Source organism: Brachyhypopomus gauderio, chromosome 2 (genome assembly GCF_052324685.1).
Source record: "Brachyhypopomus gauderio isolate BG-103 chromosome 2, BGAUD_0.2, whole genome shotgun sequence".
In the NCBI taxonomy this organism is placed as follows: Eukaryota; Metazoa; Chordata; class Actinopteri; order Gymnotiformes; family Hypopomidae; genus Brachyhypopomus; species Brachyhypopomus gauderio.
The window spans coordinates 32,894,340-32,917,626 of NC_135212.1; the positions used below are offsets into that span (position 1 = coordinate 32,894,340).

Sequence of the window (23,287 nt, forward strand, 5' to 3'; positions counted from 1 at the left end):
CTGACTGGGGATCACTGGACCTCTGTTAGCAACAAGAATGATCTTGGTGTGACAGCTCATATTATAGATGATGAATGGAAGATCCAGTCATTTGCTTTGAGCATGCAGAAGACCACTTCTAGGCACTATGGAGATGCCTGTGCAGGTGAGCGCACGGACCGGCCACTCCTGCTCTAGATTATCTTAAGAGATTTTGTAGTGACTTTCTCTAGATGCTGAACAAAAGAACAGAAATCTAGTTTGGGTCAAGTGTGAGGCAGCAGAATGAAGGGCACCTTGTGGCTATTAACGCAGGTCCGCTTCAGCAATGGCCGAGACTTGATCACATGACATATGGACATGTGATGTCACCACTCATCGTGCATTCTCTCCGTCTTCTAGTGTGGCAGCCCGAGCTCTGCTGTTTGAAAACCCAGCTGCTCTGCAGACCGGTCTGGTGGGACGGTACAGTATATTTTGATATAAGCCTAGAGAGAAGTCAGTTATTTACTTAAACACCCTACAGAACCTGTAGTGATGTTTTATATAAAGCAGATGAAATAGGTTTACTGTTACATGAGTGTTTTTTAATGCACAGGATCAGGAGCACCTAGGCTCAAAGCTCTAGTAGCCATCTCCAGATCTCAAGCTCTTTCTCTTTGTATTTAAGTAATACTGGACTGAATGTGTATTTCTTCTTTTGTCCCAGCAGGGATGCCAAGGCAATATACTCGTGCGAGGCAGAGCACAACAACGAGCTGAGCTTCCCCCAGGGGGCAAACTTTTCAAATGGTAAGCCAGCGGTCCCTGCACGCAGAGGCACTTGCTCCAAAGCCAGCTGCCATCAGCGTAGAACGTCTCCCACTGATGTAGCACGAATCAAACCTTTCACATTAAAGGCAGACTACCCGCAGCAATCGCCATGGTTAGGGCTCGTCCAATTTAGGAAAGAAGTCCCAGCCCTGGCTATGTGTCTCCCTCGCAACACAACATGCCATTGTGGTGCTGTAACCACATATCGCTTTGCAGAAAATTGAAACTTCCAAAAAGGAGCGAAGCACGCCATGTTCACTACTCTGCAAATGTCAGACAGTCCGCTGAAGAATTCATGCAATTCATGCAAACAGACAGTAACCCAGTATATACCCATGAAATCTCCATGGTGCTGTGTGTTATTCTGTTATTCACCACTGGCTGGTTATTCTGTCCTGCTCCACTGCTCTGGGATTTTATGGTGGCTTGTGTTTTCCACTCCAAAATAGCTTGGCCAGGCACCAAGGAGCTTGTGCAGGTCGCCATAACCTAGCTGTGAAGACTTTCATCTCCAGCTCCCCAACAAACCCAACCTCAGCGAAAGCTGCAGGCGCCTCAGGCAGCCTCTGACTCAGACCTGGAGACTCGGGCCTCTGACTCAGACCTGGAGACTCAGGATCCTCAGAAGCACATAGTGACCTGCACTCGACTCAAGTGTCTTTATTCTTTTCTGAGATTGAAAGATCAATGATCACGTTTGTACAGTGATGAGGGCCGAGCGCCATTGCAGTCCAGGATCGATTCTGGTAGAGATGTATGTCGCTGCAGCACGAGTTGAGCGAGTGCTCTTGGAGAGAGTTTGTCGTGTTGAGTTTCACTTGTGAAGGGTTTATGTGGTTAATTTAATGCAGCGGTGAGTCCTGGCCTCTTTGAAGTGGCACCGGTGGCATGTATTTGCATGTCTACTTGTTCACGCTCTTTGGCTTTCTTTGGAATCGAAACGTACCCCACGAACCATGCAGTGAACCTGGCATGGCTCCAAGATGAAAAGTGGCCGATGTACCCTTAATATTGGCAGTCAGCAAGGGCAGTGGTTAGTGAGAACCGTGGTTAGCAGGGGCTGATGTTTGCATGGGCCCGCCACAGTAATCAAGGGTCGTGGTTAGCCAGGGTCGTGGTTAGTAAGGGTCGTGGTTAGTGAGGGTCATGGTTAAGGAAAGCTGTGGTTACCATGCTGTGCTTAGTGAGGGTTGTGGTTAGCAACAGCCATGAGTAGCAAAAGCTGTGGTTAGGATGCTGTGGTTAGCAAGGGCCATGGTTGTCAAAAGCTGTGGTTAGGATGCTGTGGTTAGTGAGGGCCATGGTTAGCAAAAGCTGTGGTTAGAATGCTGTGGTTAGTGAGGGCCATGGTTAGTAAAAGCTGTGGTTAGGTTGCTGTGTGGTTAGCGAGAGCCATGTATACACATCCTCCTACTTCCATTTTGCTGTTAGGGATCAATACTTAAGCATCAGCTTTGATGGCTCAAGTAATGACATTCTTCATTAAATATTTCGATTTCATGTGTGATGTTTGTCTACTTAATGAAATTCAAAGTGTCTTTACTTCCTAAAAGGCAAAAGGAAAGAAATTTTTTTAAGAAAATGCCATAGTGAATAACTACATCAGAGAATACATCTCCTCCCATCTTCAGTTCCCACACACACACACACAGAGAAAGATACATACACACACAGAGGAGCATCCTGCCCGCTGTGATAAAATGGCGAGCTAAATTTATGTGTTCCTAGATGTCAAAGCAGCTGTTCTTTTTAAAACAATATTTACAATTTCTCCATTAACCAATTCTCATGATAGAAACCACAGATTTCCTTATAAATGTAAAAATACTTATAAATGTATCGCTTCGTTCTTTCCTGGGCAGTGTATCCTTCAGTGGAGCCAGGATGGCTCCAGGCCACGTACGAGGGCAAGACCGGCCTCGTGCCTGAAAACTACCTCGTCTACCTCTGACCCCCAACCCCGGAGAGGTCATCCGGCATTCCATGGTATCCATGGTAACGCAGACGAAGCGCAGGTTCCGTCATGTAGTATGTTCAGTGTCTTGGGCGTGTGCGTAGATAGTATACAATTCCAAATGAAAATAAAAAGTAAACAAATGCAAAAAAAGAGCAAATCAGCCATGATTAAGCAAGTGATTGTAAATTATGTGTGATATCATATTAGATGTGTGCCGCTTTAAGTAGGAGTCTTCTCGTAGTACAAAGCTTTAAAGCAAATACTGATTTATAGTCCTGAAAAAAACCCACGGTACTGCTCAGCAGAGACCTGATGACTCTGATAGAGAGGCTTCAACACGAATCTCTAATAGTAGAGAATTGCTTGTTTAAAACACTGAGCACATCTTGCCACAGGACATCACAAATTATCTTCACAAAGGGCAAGAGATTTAAGTAAATTATCAATATAACCTGTAAATATCTAACTGGTTTTGTCAGTGCAGTAGAGCTAAGTTTTAGTGGAGCCCTTGGGTGTAAACATTGTCCAGATATCACTATGCAGTTGGATCCACTTTCAAAACAAATGTTGGTACTTCACAATTCTCATTCTGAAAACACCAATGTATATCTTTTCTGTCACTTTTAAGCCACCCTATTTTATTAAATATTTTATATGACCATATCATTTGTCTGTTAATGATATAGTAGCTGAACATGGATTTGTCTTTTTAAACAATGTTCACTGAACTTCAGATAAAGTCTGGTAATTGTTTCTAGAATTCTGCCTGTCAGAGAAGGATTTAGGGTTTAGCATGAGCAGCATTCTGGTCCACTGATTAGCTCTTACCTGGTTTATGTTTTTGGTTTTGTCCAGACATGTAAAATTGCCACACATCCAGTAAATGGGTATACCAACATCTGTCATTGGCCATTTAAGTTACTATATAAAACTAAATCCTCTGAACGAACAGAAATAACTTATCAAAAGTTTCAATCATCAGTTACTTAAAACCTTCTGTGCAGTAGACGTGGTGTTCTGAGCAGGTGGGGGAGATTACAGTAGGGATAGGTGCCAGGATCTCAATGTTCTTTCCTGTTTAACTGCATAAGAACGTGCCATGACCTTGACTTCTGATGCCGGATCAGTACTCCCCATCGCCGGGTCCGTTGAGGTCAGGGCCCGGAAATGACGGGGAGTTTTCAAATGTGACGTGAACCATCCCCCATTATAGTCCACTTAGATGAACTCCTTAATGACTAGAGTTTTTAATAAACAAGGGGCTTGTAGAAACTGTACCGTTTATTTCTTTGGTCAACGTCACAACACACTGGCTTTCGACTTGTACACATTCAATGCATTTTATTACCGAAGAAGGAATTGACATGTAATTACATGTGAAAGCATTGATTACTTGTTGTTTTAAGTAAACCCAGGCTGGGCTGAGTTTGAACCTTGTACACTCATGGCTCTGTCATTCAGAGATGCACCACAGGCTTACAGAGTTAGACCTTGGCTTAAAAAAACATTCTGTCAACTTATCAGTTCCATCAGGGATGGAGTCCACATGGTATTTATTTATTTATCTATTTAAAACCTTTTTTTGTGGCCCAACTGGGGAACGATTCCTCAAGGCCTAATTCTTCAAACACACAAGCCATTAAAAACAAAACAACACAATTTATTCAGTAGCGTTTAGTCATAAATTTGCCCCCAAAATGTGATTGTGTACAAGAACAAGCAAGGTTGAGTTGCTCTGCAGTGCGTTCCTCAGGGAGACTGATACCCACAGCATGGAAATGAATAACTGTGTGATGCCCCTTCCACTTTTCCATCTACAAAAATAACTGTCAAAGCAAACATCTCCCACAAAATGTCACATACATTTACTGCACAATGGTTACTAATCAGGTCTAAAGTAAAGCTGGAGCAAGCACTGGAAAGTAGCAATAAGGCCTCGTTCACAACAGTAAAAACAGTCAGTGTTGAAAACTTTAAATGCAAAAAAAATCCTCCCAGCTCATCTCTCTGCGCAAAATAATGCTCCATATTCCATGATCCTCCCCGGAATGCCACGACATCACTTTCCATGAAAGAGGAGGGGCCTGACCATGCCGGCCAGCACTTTGGGGAGCTGAGAAGCGATGACCTCGGTCATCATCTCTGGGAACTCCACCTTCATGGCGTCTGCTTGGACGAAAGTGGTCAGGCAAAATAGGTTGACCTTCTTCACGATCTGTACAGACAGGATACGTTATCAGACTCCATCAAAGCCTGGCTGTTAAACATGCCTGTTTACACTTGGAATCAGAGCATGATACCGTGTCATAGTGCATGCTTCATTTCAAGGTCTGATAAGCACATCGCTGCTGTATTTTGCATCAGCAGGGAATGTGGGTTATACTGAACATAGTGGCCTATCCCTGATCTTAAAATCCAGTCTCCTGTTGCTGCAGAAGCTGATTACTGTTCAGCCCAGTTTGAATAAATACTTTCTGACATCTTCAAATGAACGTCATCAGAGAAAAGTAAATAACGGATTTATCGCAAGAAAATAACACGCACAACACCACATTGGTTTGTCAGTTCACTGAGCAGCCGCTGCTGTTCAGCAGGAATCGTGTCTTGTGTTGTCACCCGAGAACGCTTCCACACTAACACCTGCTTTGGCTAAAGCGGTCTGGAGTGCGCTCAGTGAGGCGTGGCGGCGCCGTGGAAACCCTGTGCGGTTCGATTCAGCCCAAACCTCGTGCATGCTGTCCATGAGCTTGGTGAGGTGGTAGAAGCGCTGGGAGCTGCCCACCATGCCTTTCTCCTTCAGCTGGATGGCCTTGGAAAGTTCACGGATGTAGTTCTGTCTCATCTCATCGAACTGGCTCTGGCTCTTCAAGCCCTCCAGAGGCACTGAGGGTAGCGAAACAAGAAAAACATGTGAGACTTGGACTACTTTGTAACCATTAAATCCCCAAGAAGAGTTTATCTGTTGCTGCTTCTTTTCAAAGAGCAGTTGGATCCTCTCGTAGTACTTATCCTAATACTTGACAACAGAGAGAATGTGAGGTATTCTTGGGAAGATTTCAAATTTGTTGCAATTTGTTGTGTTTAGGGTAGTTGCATCTAGCTTTTGACAAAAAAAAATGAAAACTGAAAAATAAAATACCCGTTGACCAAATGATGATCTGATACGAGATAGCGATGAAATTTTCATGCCACTCGTTCATGTTCACCTCACTCTTGGACATAAAGTAACAAATACAGACGTCTAGTTTTAACAAATAAATTATCTAAATATATATTATCTTGATTTCAGAAACTACCAAACTAAAACAAATGTTTACGCATTCAGAAGTACCATCTGTACCTCACCAGGAATTTGATATAATCAAACTCTGATTTCATCAAATATCTATCTCCTTGGTGTTTTTTTCTGTGGCATGAAATATTTTTTTTAATTCAAAACAAGTTTCTCAGTTCTAGGAGGAGGATCTGTAAGGGTACATGTTTTATAGGTAAAGGACAGAAAAGAAGATTATTGTTAGTCTGTTGTTTGTATACCTGTGTTCAACAGCAATATGGCTTTCATGCACAGAAACTCCTCTCTGGTCACCTGTAGGTTTGCAAACTCCTGGGGTATAAACTGCATGGCCACACACAGATCGTGGATAGGAGACCGTCTCATCTGTTCTCTTCAGGGAGAAACAGTAGTGTTTGTAGGACAAATAAAAAGGTGTCCACAAGATTCAACAGTCACCAAGAAGCTACTAATACTTTAACTAAATCTATCTTTATGCCATTTAATATCTCTTCAACTTTTTTTCAGAAGCCTCAGTGACCTCACTTGTAACTCACTCACTCACTCATGTTTATCATTATTCACCCACAGGAGGCACTGTTACCACTGAGATAGCTGTTGTGGTTTGCATAAATGTGGTATGTGGTAGTGATTTAAAGTGAAATTAACTTACTGACTGAAAATCAGGTCAGGAGCAAAGTACAGGTAATCACTGGAGACATTCTGGAAGGTTCTCCATCCCATAGAAAACAGCATCAGGTTCATCCAAGAATACTGGATTAGGGTCATCTGGTCAGTGATGTGTAAATTGCGAAAACCTTACAAAGGAATTCAACAAACAGTGACAATGTCTGTTGACACCAGCGACACACTTGCTCCTATGTAACACAGCCGAGATTCTGTTGACAGTTTGTCAGTGCATTTGTCCTCTTGATAGCTCTGAAGAGGTGTGGCTGTAGGTCAACATCAACAAAAGTCTGTACAGTCCTAAACAATCGTGAGTGTCGTAATTTTGGCTGTTATTTTTTCCATTGTATTTTTACATCAACACTGAAATCATTAACATCAGTCTTCATTGGTCACTGCAACCAATCACATTAAAAGAAAAAACCCCAACACCCATCTTGGAATAGTGGGACCTGAATTGGACACGGTGGACAACTGGGCCAGTTCCTCCAGTTAGTTATCAAATACACCCTTTTCCTCACCCGGCAAAGACTTGGACCACCTGACGATCCAGAGCAGCTGTCTCTCCCCAAGCAGGTTCAGGCTGTTGAGGAGCAGGTGCGGCAGTTCTGGCTGAGAGTTGTCGTAGCCGGAGTAAACCACCTCTGGCTCAATATTCTCCAGGATGCTGATGATCTGAGGACTGAACTGGAGCTCTCGGATAGTGGGCATATACGGCATGGAGGCCAGGCTGTGACCCTCGGTCGTCAGGGCCAGAGGACCCTGGAACATCAGGGGCGAGCCCAACCCCATGGCCTTCAGAATCCCAAATCGCTTAAGTTTACGACCTGTGTCACACAAACACGTTTGATCTCAACTGGCTTCTGTCTCTGAATTCAATATATATTCAATATATATTACAAAAATAAAAAAATAATTCATATATTCACAAATATATATATATATATATATATATATATATATATATATATATATATATATAATTCATATTTATATGAATATGAATATATATATACGTTTATTCTTTAAATGTAGCCTATTATATTAAAGAATTGTTTAGTAAGAACTGAGGGCTGAGTGTCTGTTAGAGCTGTACAGGAGCTCAGAACTACCTCCCAACATCATCCCAGCCTGGTAACATTTACGGAGACGGCAAGCCGGACAGTTCTTCCTTCGGATCTTATCCACGATGCAATCATTGCGCCCAGCACACAGATAGTTATGATGTCCTAGGTGAAAGGAGAGGGAAAAAACACTGGGTGTCCAGCTAAAAGAAACTCCTGCTCCCAGTGTATCTAAATACACAAAGAGGCTTGTCTCTCTAAAAGCATGTGAGCACTTTATTCTACGAGCTATCATTTTAAAGGGTGGGGGACAAAAAAGAAGAAAGGAATAAAAAAGAAAGACTGAAAGTAAAAGAAAGAGTGAATGAAAGGTGGGGAGGGGGGAGCAGTGAATTAGTTTGCGCCAAGGCTGAGAGAACACAGTGACATGGTCATGGTCAGACATTGTGGCTCTAACATATCTGCCATTAGACGATAAGGAAAATAACAAGCGTGAAAATGAGAACATCGTGAGCCCTGAGCCACGCGATAGCCTATTTACTGACCTCCGCGAGACACGCTCGCTATAAACATGATCACTGCTCGCTTTCTTAATATTTCACACAAATTTAAATTAAGAAAACTTTTTAGGTGTACTTAAGACACGTGCTTAAAGGTGTTATTTTATAATCAGATAGCTCTTTATTTAGTTTTGATTGTTGAGAAGTCCATAATGGATTATTTGTGTAATTATTGTGATGCCCGTGAATTTTGTTCTCGTTGTTGTTGTTGTTGTTGTTGTTGACTGACCTTCTACAGCCCTCTTGAAGAACACTTTGCAACTTCCACACGTAAGAACTCCATAGTGACAGCCAGAGGCCTCGTCCCCGCATATTACGCACATTCTCTGCGGTGGAACACTGAACGCATTTACACGCAATAACACAGTAGTGAATATCAGTCATCAAACATCCAAACCATACATTATGCACTTGTACTCTAGCATATTAGTAAAGATGCATATTTTGCTACTTATTAAATGAGGGGAACAACGTGCACAGTGCACAAGCAACTATCACAAGCGTGCGCCATTCTTACCCTGGAAATGTGCTCAAAGCTGTTGGTGAGCGCTGAATAAAGCCCGAGTTAAGGAATCCATCCGCTGATGAAAAGCCGGTTTGATGTTGCTGATCCTCGCTCAGACTGGCGGCCTGGCACCAGAACTGCGAGTCCACGGGGGACGGTTGCACGGTCCACCTGGGCACCTCGCTCTTGCACATTAACAAATGCTGCGTCGACGGGCTGCTCATAATTTCGAAGTTCAACACGTTCTTCCCGGGCACTGCCTGCACGCTCCGAGATTCAGCCCTCATTTGGGGGGTGATCGAGGCTAAAATGTTAGACTGATTCACGTCGACTAAAAGGTTGGGCGAACTGCCTGGTACTACCTGTTGGCTTGCGGCGGATGGGAGCACTGTCGTCGCCTCCTCGAGAACGCCAAACGGCTCTCCGAGTTTTCTCCGAGTAGGGTCATACGCGTCCAGGGTATTGATATTTGGCGCTAGGTCGAAATCAGTGCATGAAGTCTCCATAATCAGAGATGGCTCGTTCTCGTCTTTGATGAACTTACACAGCCCGGGCGTTGATGTTGCGGACTCCACAGAGTTCTCCAAACTTTCCGAAGACACCGAGTCTTTAAGTTGGTATATTTTATTGGATATGTCAGTCCATGGTCCAGGTTCGAGTTTCAGCAGTTCTTTCGAGCGATCGTTGTTTGTAATAAATGACTTGTCAAGACCAGGTAAATCGGTTCCGCTGTCGTTATTTGCGCTAAACAGAGTACATGAAGCATCCGCATGCCCAAAATGACGCATAGTCGGCGCGAGGCAGGGCAGGCGCTGTGCGTCCCCGCAGCTTTTTCCTGTATCAAAGCTCGCGTCCGTATACTTCACAATTAAATCACTTACTGCTTTACAGTCTGACGAATCTGCGGTTAAACTCTTTTCGGTATCCATTCTGTCGTCTGCTTTTCTTTGCTCTTCCTTATATATATATATATATTTCTTTTTAAAAATCACAACGCGCGCGACGAAATGTAACCCCAGCTTTCGATTTTCACTGATACTGTACGTTGTCCCGCATCAATAAAGGACCTTCCCAAAATATCCCTCCTTGTGGTGAGAGGCTGAGGTACTACAGCTGACGTACCGGAGTCTCAAACACACAGGCGCCGTTCTGATAGATCTTTTTTTAAAGCTTTAAAACGGCATCTCAGTTTGTCCAGTGAGAGTAGGCTAATTTATCTCTTATAGGCAAATTATAAATATTTAATTATAATAATGTAATAATTTATTCTCATTTCATTTCGTTTTAAACCTATGTGTGGGATTCACGTTTTTGAACTTCTAAATGCTGTATATTAGTTAAGTGTATCTCTAAAATCCAAGTGCTACATAGCGAAATCATCCTGGGATAATTTTAACTGGATATTGGATCTTCAGCAAAATACCACATCATGTTCCTGTCCTGCAAAAAAGCGATGGCTAGATCCATAAGTTCCCAAAGAAGACGTGCACCGCGGAGGGGTTTTGGAGTGACTGAAAGCTCCCATCTGTCTAGATACCAGTGCTGAAGCGAAGAGGCTGGTCGAATGATGATGGCCTTTTTCCATATAAGATATTCAGATGTGTGACCCAGGGTGTGTTGCTTCTGGGTACACATTTAAACACTAGAATAGATACCTTTGTATGTGTGTGTGTGTGTGTGTGTGTGTGTGTGTGTGTGTGTGTGTGTGTGTGTGTGTGTGTGTGTGTGTGTGTGTGCGTTTGTGAATACATTAATACAATTTTGAAAGTTGGAGATTTTAAGATTTCTATATTATTGTATACTATATATGAATTCAGCAGAATCTAAGAACATTCATAAATAAATCAACATTCATAAATCAACTTCATTCACAAATATTTTTCTGTATGTTTTCTGTGAACAATATATTACTGCTGGTGTTATTTTGAAGCACAGTAACCATAGCAGATATTACAATAAGCTTTCAAGATGTGTCCTTTTTCACCCTGTTCTTATGTTTTTCTTGATTAAGACCTATTTCAAATGCCCCTGGTGGTGAGAAGTACAACTACTTTGGAGTGATTGTAACAGAGTCAAACAGTGGATTATTTCACAGGCCCTTAAACTGAGCTGAGCTTGTAAATAGAATGTCCCGTGCTCATGTGAAGTGCGTAACCTGGAGACTGGCATGGAGCTCAAGGCCAGAGCGACTTTACCTGGTTTTCTCCTGTGATGCTGATCCTCTGTCCCAGGCCTTCATTTACAGACATCACACAGCTGACACACATTCAGTTGGGCCCTTCAGTGTCTCTTCTGTCACACAAATGTATGTGGTATGTGATATTCAGCTCTGAGATTCCTTATTTAAAACCAGAGTATGCGAGTCCATTGTTTATTTCCAATAACAACACTTAAAACTAACAGCTATTTATTACACATTGGTGAAGTGACCTGAATCTCATGCTGCCCCTCCACCAAGGCTTTTCACGCCCTCCGTCTCATGTGGGTGGTTGCAGCACCACCCTCACCCTCTTACAGCTCTCATGTGGGTGGTTGAAGAGCTGCACTTACGTCTCACGTGGGTGGGTGCAGTCCTGCCCTCGCTCCCCTCCGTCTCACGTGGGTGGGTGCAGTGCTGCCCTCGCTCCCCTCCGTCTCACGTGGATGGGTGCAGTGCTGCCCACGCTCTCTTGTGTCTCACATGGGTGGGTGCAGTGCTGCCCATGCTCTCTTGTGTCTCACGTGGGTGGGTGCAGTGCTGCCCATGCTCTCTTGTGTCTCACGTGGGTGGGTGCAGAGCTGCCCACGCTCTCTTGTGTCTCACGTGGGTGGGTGCAGTGCTGCCCTCGCTCCCCTCCGTCTCACGTGGGTGGGTGCAGTGCTGCCCTCGCTCCCCTCCGTCTCACGTGGGTGGGTGCAGTGCTGCCCTCACTCCCCTCCGTCTCACGTGGGTGGGTGCAGTGCTGCCCTCGCTCCCCTCCGTCTCACGTGGGTGGGTGCAGTCCTGCCCTCGCTCCCCTCCGTCTCACGTGGGTGGGTGCAGTGCTGCCCTCGCTCCCCTCCGTCTCACGTGGGTGGGTGCAGTGCTGCCCACGCTCTCTTGTGTCTCACGTGGGTGGGTGCAGTGCTGCCCTCGCTCCCCTCCGTCTCACGTGGGTGGGTGCAATGCTGCCCTCACTCCCCTCCGTCTCACGTGGGTGGGTTCTCCAACGTCATCAGCATTGCTGTCGTTCTCCTGCGCTCTATCTCACCTCTCAGCATGAGTCTGGAGCCGCGACCCTGGCGCCTACTCCAACGCCACTTACGCGCTTGGACAGTCTCACCCGAGAGGTCGAGTCGACCAAACCGCAAGCTTGTTGCGTTTTTGCTTTCCTTTTTTGTCTTCTGTCCCTACATCTTCTGGGCACTATTGTTTGTCACCTTGACAACTGGGATTCAGTCAGATGTGGGTCTCATGCGGTGTGAAACAGGAAGTCTTATATAAGTGTAAAGCAGATTTAATCCTCTGGCTCAAAGAAAGTGGCAAAAATAATCAGATTACAAGAATGAGCGGGAAAACGTTCACCTGAGGGATGTATGCATTTGATAGCTCACTGTAAATGGCTTGGCTAGTCATGAATGTGCCACAGAAGACTCTGCTGTGTTGGTTACTGTAAGGAGGCAGAGGTTAGATCCATGGAGGGGTGGGGATGAGGGTGGGGATGAGGGTGGGGCTCTGGCTGTTCCCCACACCACATACAGGCAGCACAAAACCTGCTACACCCTGAGAGCTGGAGTGACAGAGTTGAAAGGCGACAAGGCTGAATGGTAAGGTCAGGATGAACTGGGACACTGGTGTCACAACCGACCCTGACAGTTACCATGGAAGCACTTGCAGGGGTGGGGCTTAAGTAACGAAAACAGCAGTGGAGCTCTAATCATGAAACATGTAAGCGGAGAAGCAGCCAGAACTCACATATGGCTTTAGACATTACAGATGCTAGCACTACGTAATATAAATCATAAGCATGGAAATTGCTTTTGGTGCTGTGTTGACTACACAGTTGGATCATAAGCTAATAGAAACCTCATTTTATAGGAATGAGGACTGTGTAAAATACATCATGAAGGCCATCAGACAGTTTCCTCAAATTAAACCAAGACAAGATGGCAGTGCTACTTTAAGGTCCTAAAGCCTCTACCTTTTCAAAATAATTCTTACTTTTACTTTTATCTTTTTACTGCACAACTCTGAAAAACATTTAACATTACAATTTATTTTAACCTCACCTTCATATGGCTTCCTTAATATTGAAAATATTGCAAAGTAAGAAATTCAGGATACTAATACAGGATCCTGAAAAACTAGCACACGCTTTGATTATCACAGTCTTCGACTACGGTAATGCCCAGTTAACTGTTCCTGTAAGAATCTAAACAAATGCCAGTTGTTCAGTTTACAACAGCTTGACTGCATGACCATACTAGTCTGACGCTGTCAATCAGTATTGGCTGTCTGTCAAATACTGCATTCATTACAAAATGCCATTACTGAGCTATATAGCCTTGCTCGCCAGTACCTGAGTGTAATATTCTTTTGTATTAATTATGTGTCCTACCTAGATATTAGTTATATTGATTCCTATAGATGTATTATTAATATTAGAACCTCTGGAACAACCTCCCTGAATTTGGAATTCAAACCCAAGCTGTGTTTAAGTCTAAGTTGAAAACATACATGTTTAGTCAAGCGCATGCGTTAGGTTTGTTTACAGTGGAGTTTCCCTGATGTCTCAGGGAACTGTCATGCATGTGTTTTCTTCTGGCCTTCCCTTTATTTGCAAGCTGTTTCAGCAACTTCTGCCACTATCTCTTCTGCACTTGATTAACTACAGCATTCCAACCAGAGCTAACTATGTGTTATTTTTCTTTGCCAAACTAAAGCTACCCCTCTTATCTGTTCTGATGCTGCAGCACATCTGCACAGATGAGTGTGACTAAAACTTTCCAGACTAGTGTAATTAATGCGCAGCCCTCCAGACGAGTGTGACCAACACGCAGCCCTCCAGACGAGTGTGATCAACACGCAGCCCTCCAGACGAGTGTGACCAACACGCAGCCCTCCAGACGAGTGTGACCAACACGCAGCCCTCCAGACGAGTGTGATCAATACGCAGCCCTCCAGACGAGTGTGACCAACACGCAGCCCTCCAGACGAGTGTGATCAACACGCAGCCCTCCAGACGAGTGTGACCAACACACAGCCCTCTAAAGAACAGTGACCAACACGCAGCCCTCCAGACGAGTGTGACCAACACGCAGCCCTCCAGACGAGTGTGATCAACACACAGCCCTCCAGACGAGTGTGACCAACATGCAGCCCTCCAGACAAGTGTGATCAACACGCAGCCCTCCAGACGAGTGTGACCCAACATGCAGCCCTCCAGACAAGTGTGACCAACACGCAGCTCTCCAGACAAGAGTGACCAACACACAGCCATCCAGACAAGTGTGACCAACACACAGCTCTCCAGACAAATGTGACCAACACACAGTCCTCCAGCTGTGACAGACTCTTCTACATGTGCCACTGACCCAACAGTGTCTGGGTGTCATGGAGACTTGAAGATCCTCAGACCTTCCCTGTGCTCTCCTGCTGGGCTGGGTTTAGATGTTTCCTGTTTAGACTCTCAGTAGAACTATTCATTGGTTCTCACTAATCTTAATACTAGGCCTAATGGTATGTGATGTTAGTTTGTCTTTTTAGTGTTAACCAGAGGAGAATCTTGGTTCCACATAACGGTTCTTCTTCTTCATACATACTCATATATGACTTCCGTAGGAGCAGTCGCCCTCACCCAACACCAGTGAACATCCAGGGAACGGACATCAACATGGTGAACTCATACAAGTACCTGGGTGTACTTGTATGGACTGGTCGGACAACACTGCTGCACTTTACAAAAAAGGTCAAAGCAGACTCTATTTATTAAGAAGACTAAGGTCGTTTGGAGTGCGGGGGCCACTACTTAAGACCTTTTTTGACACTGTGGTGGCATCAGCCCTTCTTTATGGAGTAGTGTGCTGGGGCAGCAGCATCACTAATGCAGACAGGAACAGACTGGACAAACTGATTAGAAAGGCCAGTTCTGTTCTGGGAGAACCCTTGGACACGATACATGTGGTGGGAGATAGGAAGATGCTAAAAAAACTAGTAACTCTTATAGACAACGAATCCCACTCCATGTATGAGACTTTATCAGCTCTGTGCAGCACCTTCTGTGACCGACTGCGTCACCCAAAGTGTGTTACAGAGCGTTACCGGAGATCCTTCACCCCTGCTGCAGTTAGACTGTACAATCAACACTGCTCTCGTTAATAATACACTTTTTGCTTATAGTTCTTTTTTGCTTATATTCTATATGTATATATGTATCGTGTAAGTTTGGAGTTTGTCCTTTGTACTACTGTCACTCTGTGTGAATTTCCTCATTGTGGGACTAATAAAGGTTTATCTTATCTTATTCATACATACACATACTCACACACTCAAACTGAGACCCTGGAACCATTATATATATATATATATATATATATATATATATATATATATATATATATATATATATATATATATATATTAGGGGTGGGCATAGATAATCTAGATTAATCTCACTGAAATATTGAAATTAATCTAGATTAATCTAGATTAAAATGGCTCATATGCGTGCTACCCAAATAATGACTAAAAGTCTTTGAGATAGTTTCTTAATACAGGGTTTCTTAATACAGAGGGTGCATTAGACCAGGGGCTCATCTCCTGTTTCCAAAATGCATCAATGACTGCTTGAGAAAGTTCAACGGTTTATTCAGTTAAACATGAATTTGTAAGCCTACATACTGTACATTAAAAGGGGTTGATAACATGTTTATTCAGCTAAACATGAGATTTGAAATGTAAGCCAACATTTAGTACATTTAACCTGTTTTTGGCGGCGGCGACTCTTCTCCTGGGCTGCATCAGTGCTTGACCCAGCGTCAGTAGCATTAGCAAACGGGTGCTTTGTGTTTAAATAGTACTTCAGACTGGTAAAACTCCTACAATAAACTAATTCCGCATTGCATAAGGTGCAAACAACTTTAGTCTTGTCAATGTCTCCATTAGGAAGCTTCCTAAAAATGAATTTTCCATTAAGCAAACCTGGTGACTTCGTGGCTGCATCCATGTAAGCAAACGTGCGATTTGTAATTCACAGGTTTGAAAACACGTTCTCGCCCCTACTGTGCAATACACTCGAGCTAAACTATCAAGGTGAAAGTCATCATAGTTTGCTTACCTATTTTGACCCAGTTCCCAACCCAACTTTAAGAATAGATTAACGGCGATAATTTTTATATCGCCCGAAAAGAGTATCAAATTAACAAACTCCAGTAATGGCTCACCACTAATTATATATATATATATATATATATATATATATATATATATATATATATATATATATATATATATATATATATATATATATACACACACACACACACACACACACACACACACTACCGTTCAAAAGTTTGGGATCACTTAGAAATGTTCTTATTTTTGAAAGAAAAGCTGTTTTTTTTTTCAATTTAGCTAACATTAAATGCATCAAAAATACACTCTATACATTATTAATGTGGTAAATAGAAACACTATTCTAGCTGTAAACGTCTGGTTTTTAATGCAATATCTATATAGATGTATGGAGACCCATTTCCAACAACCATCACTTCAGTGTTCTAATGGTACATTGTGTTTGCTAACTGTGTAAGGAGGCTATTGGATATTTAGAAAACCCTTGAAAACCCTTGTGCAAGTAGGTTAGCACAGCTGAAAACAGTTTTGCTGATTAGAGAAGCTATAAAACTGACCTTCCTTTAAGCTAGTTGAGAATCTGGAGCATTACAATTGTTGGTTCGATTAAACTCAAAATGGCCAGAAAAAGACAACTTTCAATTGAAACTCGACAGTCTATTCTTGTTCTGAGAAATCAAGGCTATTCCATGCGAGACATTGCCAAGAAACTGAAGATTTCCTACAATGGTGTGTACTACTCCCTTCAGAGGAGAGCAGAGACAAGCTCTAACCAGTAGAAGGAGAAGTGGAAGGCCCCGCTGCACAACTGAGCAAGAAGACAAGTACATTAGAGTCTCAAGTTTGAGAAATTGACGCCCCACAGGTCCTCAACTGGCAGCTTCATTAAATAGTACCCGCAAAACGCCAGTGTCAACGTCTACAGTGAAGAGGCGACTCCGGGATGCTGGCTCTGTTCGAAATAGCCTACTACATACTGGATACTGCATACTGGTCCTCGTAGTAGTATGCAGTACAGTTTTCAGTATGCGACAAAATCAAAGCATACGACGGGGTCACGTGAACATGTAACCACTCATGATTAGCGATTCTTTTGAAGTCTCAAAATGGCGGACTATTTGTTGATTTTTAGAAGATACCATGAGAGGAGGAGAAGAGAGATTTTAACAGCTACCTTTATGACATTCATTTTGGAGGAGTTTAACGTGAGTACAAAATATCTACTAACTCAGACAGATAAGAATAGCCTACCACACATTTATCACTACCGGTATCCACAGGGCTAAAGACCAGTAGCCTACAGTATTTTGTCATCAACTCGCTCTTGTCCAATATTGAAATTAAACCTTTTTGCAATTTGCTACACATATGGAAATCTAGTAACTTTTAAAAACATACAGTTATGCTCACACTCTCGCTCCGCATCATCCACCACGTTGTGTTTTTTTTTTTTTTTTTTTACACGGATGATATGAAACTGGCCGCGTTGCATGATGGGATGCAGTACACCACGAAGATAGCTCTGTTCGCGTACTGGAATATTTTGATTTGGGGCTCGATCAGTACGCCAGTAGTATGTAGTAGGCTATTTTGAACAGAGCATAAATATCCAATAGCCTTCTTACACAGTTAGCAAACACAATGTACCATTAGAACACTGGAGTGATGGTTGTTGGAAATGGGTCTCCATACATCTATGTGATGCCTATTGCAAAAAGCACTATAAATACATTTGAATGTGATTATGGCTTGTTACACACACACACACACACACACACACACACACACACACACTCACCCCTACATCAGCACAGTCTTATCAGCTCTGCACTGACTCCCAGTTAAATTTCGTATCAATTTTTAAATCCTTCCATTGACCTACATAGCACTGCATGGGCTTGCTCCTGATTACCTCCAGGAACTTATTTCCTATTACGCACCCTCACGCCTACTAAGATCACAGGATGCTAGCTTCTTATTAGTTCCAATAATTAATAAGAATGAAATATTTGTCAATTGTGGTTTTTTTTTTTTTTCACCGCAATCGAAATTTGTCCTCCGCATTTACCCATCTGTGCAATTAGAACATGCGCACACACACACACATACTAGTGATTACTAGGGGGCTGTGGTGCACACATGCGGTGGGTTTTATGGTAAACTGGGGGCTGTTGCTGTTATCCTGTCACAGCATATGATCACTAAAGTTTGGTGACGGTGCAGTGGATGGATGCCAATGTCTCAGGATGCTCCCAATTCTGTATTAACTTCTGGTTCTGCCCTTTTACCTAGGCGGTAATCATTTAATGTCGGAGTTGCTGCCACACTCCAGGAAGGTTTAAATTTCCTCTGTCCCACATCTAGTCCCATACAGAGATAAATGTCCCTCTTTCTTTTCCATTTAGCTGCCCTCCTACCCGAGAAATACTGAGACATGGAGAGACAAGCCGTTCCTGCTATCCACCCTGGGGCCTACCACCTGAATGAACCCATTGCCCTGGCTCCTCTCACCACCCCGAATGGAGCTATGGCTCCATGGCCCTGGACTACTATTACTGACCATCAAACTGTCTAGGACTCTTAAGAATAAGAATTACAAAGAGAATGCATGTATATAAATTCACACAAAGATGGGAATTATTTATCATTCCCATCACTTCTTTGTTTATGTATCTCTCTAATTATTGTTGTCATGGTGCCCGGTGTCGGTCAGAGGAGAATGGGTTCTCCCCCTGAGTCTTGGTTCCTCTCAAGGTTTCTTCTTCATGCTCTTAGGGTGTTTTCCCTTGCCACTGTCGCCCTTGGCTTGTTTACTGGGGTCTTGGACTCAGACATTTATAAAGCTGCTTTGTGACAAAACTGTTGTAAAAAAAGTGCTATATAAATACATTTTGGTTGATTTTGATTGGTTGATACATAAAGATAATGATGAAAAGGATCAGGTGTTTGAGGGCAGGGACATGTGCCGAGTATTGGGTCCCCAGGACTGTAGGTGAAAATATTTGGTATTACTATTAGTGCTAAACCAGTGTGCTTGAATATCCTTAAAATTAACCATAAAACTGAGGCTTGGCACATTGAAAAAAAAAAACTTACGTTAGGTAAGTCACTCAGCAGCAATTTAACTCTTTCCTCAGTAATAGCACATTCTCTCTGCCCGGCATATACAAGTGGGACTTGTTGGTCCTGTGATTGGTCAAAAAGAACAATTTGAAATTATTTAATAATGAGCAGAGGCATACATTATAACAGTGTTGAAGTTTTTCTGTCAATATTATTGATGCTTTCTAGTTTTGTATATTTGCATTCGTTATCTTTAATAATATGCACTGTTATTGCTGTTTATTTGAGTAAAAACCTACGCCTACGTGTCCTTAAGTCCGAAAGCATCAGGTTGCTGCCCTCTGGTGACAGAAGCTTCGTGAAGGAAGACGAGGAGGTTTGGACTGTGCCCTGCAGCGATACCTCATTATTTGGTTATTTGTCTTGAGGCTGATTCTATAAATAACTACTTAGAATTATTCAGTCAAAATGTGTTGAAAGCCAAATTACGTAAACAATAAATAGCGCCACGAACGCGTTTCCTCATTCGTACAGGTGGTATGACGGCGTATTTTATAGTTTGCGTGACATGGTTCTACAGAATTTTGCATATGCTATCGACTCATTAAAAACAACATCGGAACCTGTTAAACTGTAAATGTTCCTGTAGGAAAACGATTCGGATTTAACGAGCTTTTCTTTAACAATGTTTGGTCGCGCACTTGGATAGTTAGCTAATTAAACTATTTATTGAGAAGTCACATTTTTATCCGTTGGATTTAGCTAGATGAAAACCTATTTTACAAACTGCACATTTTATAGTTTGTATGTTATACGGTGCCACAAAATTTTGCCACCATTTTCAAATGACAGCACAACAAACAGCCTAAATACATACATTGACAAAGTAAAATAGTAATAAAGTAAGTGTGTTCGAAAAGTGTTCGAAAGTAAATGTCGGAAAAAAGTAAGTAAATAAATAAAGGTTTCGGATTGTAATTTTTGGTTGTTGTAAGCGTTTTTTTTTTTTTTTACAGATGCTAATTTACTCATTCCGCAATCACCAACACCTGGTGTTAATTTTAATGCTCATTATGAGACCTTTCAGTTATGGCTACAGCTGACACAATTGCGTTGTATGTAACAGGACTGCCTCGAACACGGTGTTCCAAGTCAGTTTCAGTATTTTTAGGGTGTTGAAACGTTTGTAGAAATAGCTGGCACAAATGATAAAAGGGCAAAAATAACTTTTGCTCAACCAAATCATAAAGGGAATGTGATCGTAATGCGTTTTTTCTTACCATCCTTGTGTAAGGCTTGTTCACTGTCTTTGACCTGGAATTCCTGTAAAACTGCTTCGTTACAATGCATGTTCTTAAATGCTATGCCAATAACGTTTAACTGAACCAAATAAATAAATGCAGCTACCTGTATTTCTTTATAAAAAACAACTTTCCTCTTTGCAATGTTGTCAGTCAACATTGTGAAGGTGAAAGTTGAAGGGGTTTCTGAGGTTATGAAAGGACTGTGAGCAAAGCACATCTATGGCTCCAACCACGGTGGATGGAGTTGGTGTTAAGCCACCTCCATTAAGGCAGAGATGACTCGCTTTGGTGAGAGTATCCCTGGAGCCCACCAGAGAATCAGAGACTCCCTAGAGAATCATGAAGGACAGAACATTATAAACCAACTGCTCAGGATGGTATTTTCACACCTGCTGCCTGCAGAAGACATGTGAGGAGTGACAATGTTTTAATCAGTGCAATTCTGGTTGTAATTGATTGGATTGTTACCTGGTGTGGACTGTTAGGAGGGGAGGAGTCTGGACGTTGTCCCTATAAATGGGGACAGAAGATAACTGGAGAGGAGCGCGCTTTTTAAAGGACATGGAGCAGTTTCGTCCGGGGTTGGTTTAACTGGAAAAACCGCGACAAGAGTGATTACTAACACACGTCGGTTTGACTGTGGAACGGCAGACGGCGGGCATCAGGTTACGCCATAGTGACATCGCCTGAGCGAGGAGTCCGTGGGTGATGCCGCTGGCTGAGACTGCCGGAGTGAGTTCTACCTGCGCTGTGTACCGCTTCACTGGGAGTAGGCGTTGCTTGCTCCCGGGCAAAGCGTGAGTATAGTTGCTGCGAATTAAAGCCGCGATTAGAGATTTACTGCTTCCACAGCTCTTGTGGGCTGTGGTTTTTGCGATCGAGTACTGCTCCAGTTCTCCTGTGTTTCAGCGCGACGTGGCCGAAACGGTGACGCGGGACCAATTGGATTGGTGGTGGACTCCTCGTCGACTCCTCCCCTGGACTTTTATCATTTTATTATTTTTCCCGTATAGTGTTGTGTGGACAGTCCCCTCCGGTGGTTGCCGGTAGACTCCGTGTGTGATTTGTGGTGGATTATATTTTAGTGGCAACGTGTTTGTGTACTTTTTGGTTATTTTAGTTTGCTGTGTGGGTTTTACTTTGGTGGGTTTTATTTTTGGTAGGTTGTCTGGCGGCATCTTCTGTGAGGGCAGATCCAATTGTGTTTTATGCTTGGACGGGTTACAGACACACAATATTCTAAAAGACCTGTTCCATCTCGCCCATATTTGTTTGAACATCACAGGACTATGAATGCACAATACTAGATTTCTGAACAGCGTAGGCTATAGGCTACCACAAAGCATCACCTATACTGACCTCTGACCTGAAAATAAACAGCCTCAAATACACATTCACTCTGCATTTAAAAAGACATATGTTGGGCAGTTTTCATGTCAGTTTTTATCTTAGTAAAAATTATAATATTTATTTGTATAGCACCTTTCATAATTACATACAACTCACAGTGCTTTACTGACAATTAAATTAAATATGTTTAAATAAATAAAAAATGTCAACGAAAAATTAAATAATAATTAAAATAAATATAAACAGAAATAAAAAAAACCATAAGAGACATTTAAAATACACCTATTGATGTTCAGAGAGAAATTTTGGTACGAATTTCAGACTTGAACAAGTCGCCAACAGAAACGAAAAACAATCACGCGCATTTCGAGAAAGAAACAGCCCGTCAGAACTTCACTACTGACGTACAGGGCAAAACAGTTCCGATAGGAAGTCACTGACAGAAACTAGGCACAAAACACGATCAGAGCATCAAAAGTGCTTGACGATCCTTCATAGATAAACAACAAAAGCTTACAAAGAACCCGTGGCAAGCCCCCAAATGGTTAGCTTTTGAAATCGTCTCTAGATGTAGGCTACATCATAGCCATTAGGGTTCACAAGCAGCAGTACAAATAGCAGTCATAATATACTTCAATTTTTTTTAGCAATTTAGTGCATCTGAATTTCATTGTATACCTTGCACAACAACAAACATTATTCTATTTTATTATTTTCTATTCTTCCCTGTTCCATGCTGGCTGAGACTGGTGCAATTTGGGATCTGAATGTGACCAACTGAGACAAAACGCTACCTGTCAGTAGGCTCTGATCAGATCCATAGCAATGCAATGTAACCAATGCCTACAATGAGATGGGTTCTGGGCAGTAGCATGTTGTGTCTGAATGTATAGGAAGTGCTACTGAGATCTAAAAGGAGCTTTTATATTCTTCCATCAATGATAAAGGCATTACCTGGTTCACTGCAAAGTAAAGTGATGTAATCTAATAGGGGCCAAAGACTGAACTCTGCAGGAAGACTAAGAAGATTGTAAGGAAGAAGATTACAGTTACAGCAAATTAATGATCAAAGATCTTCTGCACTTTTAATAGGAAGCTGAAGGCTAAAGTGTGGCTATGTAATGTAAATAACATACCCTTTTAACATTCTATTATATTAATATTTTACGTTAATATTCTATGTTCCAATATTCTTTGTAATATATTCGGATGGTTCATGTATTCCTTATGCTTCTTTGTTAATATTTCTCTTCTCTTTACAACTCTGCCTACCTTTTTATTCTATGTGATTCTGTGTATGTTGCAGAGTTTCCTAGTACATCCTCCCAGTTCTTGTGAGCTGTTTGACAATGGGGCAAACAGCTCAGCACATCCACAGACACAAGAGAGGACCACAGCACTGAGCCTCTGATTGGTTCC

The 23,287-nt window shown here is 42.5% G+C and overlaps 2 protein-coding genes across 3 annotated transcripts in view; one reads left to right on the forward strand and one right to left on the reverse strand.

Annotated features, from left to right (window-relative positions):
* The window catches only part of arhgap42b (Rho GTPase activating protein 42b), a 54,078-nt gene extending 50,666 nt beyond the window's left edge, over window positions 1–3,412 (forward strand). For both annotated transcript variants that reach the window (XM_076994297.1, XM_076994306.1), the window contains 3 exons: window positions 382–444; window positions 692–771; window positions 2,655–3,412. In XM_076994297.1, the coding sequence (XP_076850412.1) occupies window positions 382–444; window positions 692–771; window positions 2,655–2,743 (232 nt within the window). In that variant the 3' untranslated portion in view covers window positions 2,744–3,412. The remainder of the gene's footprint in view (window positions 1–381; window positions 445–691; window positions 772–2,654) is intronic.
* Window positions 3,413–4,012: 600 nt separating this feature from the next.
* pgr (progesterone receptor) lies at window positions 4,013–10,420 on the reverse strand. The gene is made up of 8 exons (XM_076994316.1): window positions 8,849–10,420; window positions 8,561–8,670; window positions 7,820–7,936; window positions 7,229–7,534; window positions 6,694–6,838; window positions 6,284–6,414; window positions 5,475–5,632; window positions 4,013–4,964 (listed from the first exon to the last, which is right to left on the reverse strand). The coding sequence occupies exons 1-8, from the start codon at window positions 9,763–9,765 to the stop codon at window positions 4,809–4,811; spliced, it is 2,040 nt and encodes a 679-aa protein (XP_076850431.1). The 5' UTR covers window positions 9,766–10,420; the 3' UTR covers window positions 4,013–4,808.
* Between the last annotated feature and the right edge of the window lie 12,867 nt (window positions 10,421–23,287).